General features: G+C 35.6%; 1 protein-coding gene across 1 annotated transcript; it reads left to right on the top strand.

Annotated features, from left to right (window-relative positions):
- The first annotated feature begins 1,670 nt into the window (after positions 1-1,670).
- On the top strand, positions 1,671-8,498 carry LOC114283829 (E3 ubiquitin-protein ligase APD2). Its single transcript, XM_028226702.2, has 10 exons — positions 1,671-2,168; positions 2,951-3,057; positions 3,141-3,266; positions 3,352-3,448; positions 4,038-4,112; positions 4,201-4,283; positions 5,348-5,494; positions 7,178-7,250; positions 7,325-7,676; positions 8,130-8,498. The coding sequence occupies exons 1-10, from the start codon at positions 1,850-1,852 to the stop codon at positions 8,203-8,205; spliced, it is 1,455 nt and encodes a 484-aa protein (XP_028082503.1). The 5' UTR covers positions 1,671-1,849; the 3' UTR covers positions 8,206-8,498.
- The last annotated feature ends 106 nt before the right edge of the window (positions 8,499-8,604 follow it).

Below are 8,604 nucleotides of genomic sequence, written 5' to 3'. Positions count from 1 at the left end.
CTGAACAGATATAAACACAAAATAATGTGATGGACATGCAATTTAACTTAGGATTTCTTCTTAGTTACTTGTTAGGCACACTTAAGCATAAATTAACGTTAATTAAGGGTTGGGGTTGTTACACTACAATATACACATCTCAAAAGAATCTCATCCCGAGATTCGATAGGATAGAGTACTAAGCAAAAAGCTCCAGGAACATATGCCAACTTTCTCTTCTAATTCCCAAGTGATATCATTCTCATTCTCGCTCCATTACACTTTTACCAAGTTCACTTTCTTGAGCCGCAACTGCTTTACATCCCGGTCTAGAATAGTAACCGGTCGCACCACATATGTTAGATCTTCAACACCTCTGGTGATACTATTTGGGAAGGGTCTTGCACACAGTTTCGCAATAAAGATAAATGGAACATGTTGTAAATCATTGTTAAAGCATGTTGTAAGGCCAATTTGTAAGCCACATTACCAATCTTCTTATTGATCTCGTATGGTCTCACAAATCTAGATACCAACTTTCTTTTCTTTCCGAACTGCATGATATTCTTCATCGGCGAGGCCTTCAAAAACACAAAATCTCCAACATTCAACTCGACCCCCTTACGTTTTCTATCAGTCTCGGTGCGGATGAAACTACTTGTCATGTCCTATAACATAAATAAATGTATTTTTATTTGTGTTTGGTGGACAGGTGGGTGTCAAATAATTGTACTCATACCAGTATACTTGTGTACTAACCCGTTTTGTCTCTTGATATCTCGGGTGCATTCTATTTGAGCGCAGCCGAACTTTCTTTACAGGATTAGTTGGGGCTACGATAGTAACGTGGAATAACTATAATTATTGAACATGTTTCTTGGATTTCTTTTGTTTTCTTGAGCTTATGATTAATATTAGTTTATTGTATTTATTATTTTTTTTTTATGACCTTAGTATTTTGACAATTTGACATTGTAGGTTATTTTTCAACTTTGCATTATTTAAGTTGTTTTGATTAGTTATTGTTACTTTAATGTTGGAGGTATTAGTTAGTTATGAAATTTATAGTGAACGGTTTAGTTGACATTTTGTTAGTTTTTTTTTTTTTTTAATCCCTTGTAATCTTTTGAGTATGGAATTTATTTAACCTTATGGAGACGAGAGCGTTTAATTTTTTTTGTTTCACCCTAAGATTTGGATGATGGAATATTGATTGAGGTTTAGTCTTAATTTAGTATTTAATTGTCCAAATTTTAGGGAGTGACACCCCTAGTTTGTTAAATAAATTGTGAATTAGTTTCTTCAATTAACTTTTATTTTTTGTTATTCACTATTTGTCTATATTTCTTATAAAAAATAATAATAACAATCTATAATCTATTTGGATTTTTTTCTATTTTTTTAAAAATAAAAAATAAAAAAATCTGAAAGTATAACCGTAAATTAACACGTAGAAGTAAGAGGTGAGTAACTTCTCAGAATCAATTTTTTTGAGTTAAAATAAATTATTAAAATTTAAAATTATTTAAAATAAATTTAATTAAATAGTCTAAAATAACTTTTTAAAAATTAAAAATTATAGGTTGGTTAGCTTAAAATAATCCAAATAAGCACCCCCATGTGTTCCCCCACTTTTGTAGTTGTAGTTGTAGTTGTAGAGTATTTAAACTCGCCTAACCGTGACTCTATTCACAACTACCAGTCCCACGCAACGTCGAAACGACTGATTGGTCAACAATTTTTCAGTTACTCGTCCTTCAAACCAACCTCTCTTTTTGCTTCTCTCTTCCATGGATTCTTCTCAACCCAAATCACAATTAGGGTTTTTCTCAAAAATCCTCTTTCACTCTCTCTCTAGATTCTCTCTTTCATGGAGCCTACAGATCAGGCTGCTCAATCAGCTTCTTCGTCTTCTTCGGCATCTGCATCTTCCTCTTCCTCAACCATTTGGGAGTTTTCCGGCGCCCCAACCACGTCGTATTCGTTCTTTCCGGTCAGAGAGGAGGAGGAGGTGGCGGCGGAAGAGGCGGAGGACGACGGCGATCGACCGTCGTTGCTCGTTCAGCGACAGACTGGGGTTGGTTACCATGTCCACTACCCAATAACAACTGAAGATGAAGAGACATCGAGATTGATCAGAGACGATACTTGGTCTTGCATCATTGTTGTCCTCACCTTTTGGTTCTTTGGTTCGTCCTCAATTTCTATACATTTTCCATTCTTACTCTTTTTTTAAAAATTTTATTTTATTTATTTATTTATTTATTTATTCCATCAAATTTGCTTGAAATTTTGATTATCTGATATGAAACACACACAATCTTGCTCTAAATTTTTTTTTCCCATCAAATCTTTTTAAAAAATTCCAAACTTATCCTAAAAATATGACTTTAAAGAATTTGGTGAAAAATTTGTCTCTCCCTTTATTTGGTACAGATTTGATGAAATGGGTGGATCACAATTTAGCAATTTTTTTTATCAAATTTGAATTCGATGAAAAATTTGATGAAGGATTGGAAATGCTCTTAAATGTAGATGTTTGAATGAGAGAACTTCAAATTTATCCTAAAAGAGTAATGCTAGACATTTGGTAGAAATATTGGTAAAACATTTGGGGTCCCTAGCATTTTTCATCCTAAAAACATGTTTTAAACATTTTTTTAATGAAAGAAAACTATCTCAAATCCTTTCCTTTTTTAAAAAATTTTCATCAAATTTCAGTAAAAATATGACTGTTGAGAATTTGATGAAAGATTTCGCTCATCCTTGCTTTGGTGAAAAAATTCCCCCCCCTCGATTTTGATATAGATTTGATGAAATGGGTGGATCAGGTTTTAGCATTTTTTTTTCAAATTTGATGAAGGATTGGAAATGCTATTAAATATAGATTTTTGAATGCTGGTTGTGTTGTTAAGCTTGAGAGTCTGATAGATCTTAAATTTGGTGTTGGGTTCTGTTTGTTTTATTTCAGTTTCAATGACTTTGATTTTGGGGGTATACGGTGCTGTCAATCTACAACTTGGCTCTAATTGTTCTCTTCTAATAACACCTAATCCACTATTTGTGGAGTCTATAAAGGTAATTTGATAGCATTCATTCTCTTCTCTTTCATGGTTGTTTTTCGGGATTGGTACCTGAATTGGGTTGGTTAAATATACCAGGTGGAGCAATTAGATGAAGCAAACAATGGACCTATTCTATATGGATTTTACAAAGAGCCACCGCGTGATGTTGTAACTACTTGGTCAGAAACTCAGAGCACCTACATCCCAGCTCATCTTTACAAGGCAAGTTAGTTAATTTTGTTATGCAACATAGATATTCAAGTCAAAGGTGGTGGAGTAAATTCTTTTCTTTTTCTTTTTGTTATAGGATTGGGTGTATATATTGAATGAGGGGTCTCAAATAAATATTTCGTACAGTGTGAACTCTCCAAGCTCATCTTCTCTAATCCTTATAATTGCCCAAGGTATGTTTACACTTCCTGACCAGCTTCTTCAAGGAACTACTACTTTATCCACTTTCATGCATCACTACAATCATATAATTATATCTTTAAGGCATGCTTGGAAGTCTTAAGGTAATTGAATGATATGTTTTTTTTAATATCTTGCGAATAATCCCAGCTTTTTCCTGGACTTTGCTATAGGGATCCTCTTTCAGTGTATAGCTCTCTGAGGCCCATGTCCATCTTTTGCTAGATTATTGTCTAAGGAAATTATTCTTCGATCATTCTCTCTCTCTCTCTCTCTCTCTCGGCCCTCTTATTTTAAATTATTCCATACATAATTGTTCCATACATTTCATCCTATTGCTATGGTGTTTTCATATGTCCTCATCATGGTTTTGATAATTGATGTAGTTATGTAAATTATGCAGTCGACTGGTCTCACAATGTACTTAGCTTTACTTGCAACATGCTGCTACTTTTTTTTGTATGTTACAGACATAATTGTTTGTTATCTCCCTAGTATCTTCTATTTGCACAGAGATGTTATTGGGGCTGATTTTATATGGAATTACTGTTTTAACATAATTTTAAAACTGAAACATTGCAGGGAATGAAGGATTTGCTCAATGGCTTGAAGACATATCATATCCTAATAGCACCATGTCATGGAATGTCATTCATGGTAAGTTGGAAAAGTGAAAAAAAAAAAATTAAAAAAAATGCCTAACTATGTAGAACTGTGTGCTAACTAGGTTACTGCATATTTACAGGAAGTGGTATAATCCAGCAGGATATTTTCCAGTCTTCTACTTACTATGTTGCAGTGGGTAACTTGAACCAGGAAGAAGTGGAGGTAATGTGTAACTCGTCTCTTATTCCATTGACTTTCTTTTGGCTTAAATTTTAGGATTTCAATTATCTGCCACAGAATTATTGAAGATAATGAAATTTATGGATCTGTTGCTTCTTGTATTTCCAATTTTTAGAAATAAAACATCTTTTAGATTCTTGCTCCTTGGTTTTGAGTGCTTGTGCAGAGTAGTTGGAGGGAGTGTCACTGCAATGTGTTTATAATTTCCTTAGTGGATGTTAAAGGGCAACTTCTGCTCATTGTTGTATGTTCCATGAGCCTAAGGTTCCATCTAGGTTGTGAACCTTTAAGATGCATTCAACATGTCATATAAGATTATAGAGACTGACTCAGACAATTTGAACTGACTCAACCCCTTTGACTTGGTTTTATAGTCTACTGTGAGTATGTTTTGGGGCAACAAGCTAATATGATAGTCTGTTCTAGAAATAAAGCCTTGACATGGTAGTCACTCCATGAGGAAGATGAGAGAAAGCCATTGTAAGGGTAGAAAGAAGTGTTGCTTTGGACCAGTGGTGTTGTGCACTGTGACACCCAATCAAAGTCCCTATCAATTGGATTCTTCTTGGACATTTAGGAAGCTGTTCAAGTTAAGGGGTTTGGCTCACCTCTAATTAGATATATGATTGGGGATGGGAATGAGACCTTTTTATGGTTGGACGATTGACATCCAATTGGCCCTTTGTATAAAGTCTGGTGAAAGAGTGGTTAGAAACTTAGGAAGCTCCCTCCTTGCTAATGTTTCTTCCATTACTAGTAATGGGTCCTGGAGATGGCCAAGACTAAGAAATAGATCTATCCTTCATATTATTGAAAACACCCTGCTGATTTCATGCCTAGACCTGAGATTTGGTGACCTCAACAATCTTTGCTCCTATAATGTTGGAAGAATGAACTGAAAGTGTTTTCTTTGATCTGGCCTACAAGTGTATTTTAAAAGAACGTTGAAGAAGTAAATGTGGAATGTGAATTCTTTAAGTAGTCTGATGCTTTATTCCCTTTTCACCAGTTTGTGCTATTCATTTGCCTTGAACTGTGTCAAACAGGTGCAATTAAATATCAGCTTGAAGGCTTTCCTGTATAATACATCTGATGCGTATTACAACTGTGCTGTGGCTCACAGTGCTTGTAGTTTGAAAATGTTTTTCCCCAGTGGAAATGCTGCTGTCTTAACCTCTCCAGGTCCAGAACAGGTAAGCCTTGTAACCTTTTGACTGTTTCTCTCAGTTTGAAGTCAAACGGAACATCCTAAAAAATGATGAATGAACCATAATTTTTGTATTTCCCTACATTACAATTCTCTTTGCTAGGCTTTACTTTTGGCATTTCTCAGTCAGTTAGTCTATGTATTTAACAATCATCTTTTATACCAAACCCTCAACCCTAAAATATGGTGGCATCTATGCATGAATCTTATTATTATATATATTTATTTAAGGGTGGTGTTATTACCACCAGAGAAAAGATTGTTTCTGCAGCACCCTAGAAATTTAAATGAGGGCAAATCTGCCTTGGTAAGTCAAAAGAGGTTGTCCCACCAGTAGTGGCTGTTATCTTTAGGTGTAACTTTCCCATCTTCTTTCTACTCGTCAATGTTCGCATTACCATTGTTGTTGACCATGTTGACAATATTTTGAATTCCCTAAATCAACCATGTTACCTTACCATCCATATCTACTAAACCATTGACTGTTGCCAGAAATCAAGCCCTCTGCCATCATCTCTCTCATCCCACATTCAGATTGCTGTCACCTTTAGAATATTTGGAAATTACTTGCTCATAAACCTCTCTTTAGCTAGTGACTAGTTGCAGCTTATTGCCATTGTTTTCAAGGTTTGGAGAATTGGGAATGAGATCAAAAGCTGGATTGCAAGTTGATTAGAGGGGGATGTAAGAGATTCCTTTTGGTGGACATTTTGAATTTTTGGGGGGCAGATTTTTCCCTTTTAATTTAAATTTGTAGGTTGCTGTGGAGGGTGATTTTAAGTACACCCCAAAATTTCTCTGTACTTACCTCCCTCTCACATGCATTGAGGACTGTGCTCTCACAAGGGATGGGTGTGAAGATAAATTTGATGGATGTATTTATAAGCACCCTGCTGTGGAAGCAACCATATGTGAGGCAGTAGCATCAGCTTATATGAATTTGAGGTCTTCCGTGGTGACATTAGACAATGGTGGGAGATTGGGCCTCTGCCATAAATATGGCATGCACCCATCCATGGATGCTAAACTGAATTTTCAAAAGATTATTGTAGATTCAAAATGGAATTATATATATATTTATTTTAGTAAAACTATGGCACCAAGGGGGTGCCACTCATATACACTAACAAAAGCAAAACAAAACACCTAAAACTACTATACATAAACCTTTGTCGAAATGTCTCTACAAAGTCCAAAAATTAGCTCAATGATGGATCAACAAAGCCCAAGAATCAACTATACAGAAGGGATTACATTCTACTTTTCAGCTTAAAAGTGGTTCTTCTATTCATCAAAAGTCCTTTTGTTGCTTCCCCCCTAAATAGATCTACATGAAACAAAAATGCACCAATGACCAATTCTTTTTCCTTCTCTTCCCCACTCTAGGCCACCTCTTTGTTAGAACTTATGTATTCTTGGAAGATGTCTAGAAGTTACATTGGTTAATAACTACATATTGATCTGAGATCCTGCTGGCCATTAAAGTTGCAAAGACCATGGAGTATCTCATCAAATGGACATTCCAAGCTTGTAGGTTTTAACTAGAATATGAGTTACAACAGCATCATCTCACCTTTCCCTTTGTACTGCTATCTTGAATAATTTTCAATTTTGTTTTTCACCCAGCGGGAAGTTATATACTACCTCATACTATTTTTGGTTCCCTCAGGGCACAACCAGTGATCAGTGGTATGTTAAACTGTCCTATGGACCTCGATGGATCACGTATCTTGTTGGTATAGGTATACTTTTCTGTTTGTCTTATTCTTTAAACAAAAAAGCATATTATCGTTTTCTTAATTTTTGCTGTGTTTAGGTGTAATGACTGTCTTCATGCTGTTGGCCTTCCACTTCTTGAACAATTTCCAATGTACCCATGAAGAAGGAAACAGATTTCAATTTGGGGAATTGAGATCAGAGAGAGCTCCTCTACTTACACAAAAAGACGATGATCTGTCAAGTTGGGGTTCGTCTTATGATTCTGTCTCACAAGATGACGAAGATCTTGAAGATGGGCTGGCAGTGGGTTCACTTGAGGGGAAGCCACTAAAAGACGGTGAATACAATAATAACATTCGGCGTCTCTGTGCAATTTGCTTTGATGCTCCTAGGGACTGTTTCTTCCTTCCATGTGGGCACTGTGTGGCTTGTTTTGCATGCGGAACAAGGTATCTTGTTTCTTCACTAACCTTAAACATAAAATCTAGTCTTTCAAAAGATAAATCACATGCTGAAACCAAGATAGATTTCTATCACCATACTTTGAGGACTCTATGTGAAATTAGATGATGACAATCAAGTAGTTTTAAGTACTTCCCATTTAACCTAATGTCTATGGGATTAGCCCATTTAGTATTTGGCTTGGGGTGCATGACAAGGTTGATGAACATTCTATTGAAAACTCGAAACTTGGAGTTAGGCTTTTCCTTAAGACTTTCTCCAACAATATTGTAGCAACTGCTGACATAAGCTGAAAATTATTTCAGATAATTTATATTATTCTGATAAATAAAATTGTAACTTACAGCAATGTCATGAATCATGTTAGCCTTAATAAGCCCCTCTAAATTGCAATCAAATTGCAACAATCTTGTCGTAATCTCTATAATTTGGATCTGCAGGATTGCGGACTTGGCAGGTACTTGCCCTATCTGTCGGAGGAACATGAAGAAGGTGAGGAAGATATTTACAGTTTGAGCAAACATACAGAAGTTCCCCAAGAAGCGCTACTTGGATAACAGCTTGTGATGTAGATTGATTCATTTGATTGTGTCTATACACCATTGCATTGTTCAAGCTATGATCCATGCTAGGTGGCTAGAATACTATTGGAAACTAGATGGGCAAACATTGATCAAGCCTTCTGTACTTTTCAAGTGTCAAGTGCTTGAAGTCATTTTTTGTAAGTGATGCTTAGATGTATATTTCTTTTAAGCACGCGAAAAGTTTTGACCTATCAAATTATGGATTCTCTAGTTGGCTGCGTTTAATTAATCTGTCTCTGGATTTGGATGTTCCTCACATATTGGCTCTAACATATTAGAAATATTAACTTAGGGGTAGTTTTGTCAATTCACGGAAAATTGCTTGTAGAAG

The sequence above is a fragment of the Camellia sinensis genome, chromosome 3 (genome assembly GCF_055761805.1).
Source record: "Camellia sinensis isolate YWXY chromosome 3, ASM5576180v1, whole genome shotgun sequence".
NCBI classification, from domain to species: domain Eukaryota; kingdom Viridiplantae; phylum Streptophyta; class Magnoliopsida; order Ericales; family Theaceae; genus Camellia; species Camellia sinensis.
The sequence above is the reverse complement of the archived record's forward strand: the minus strand, read 5'-3'. Positions and strand labels throughout refer to the sequence as shown.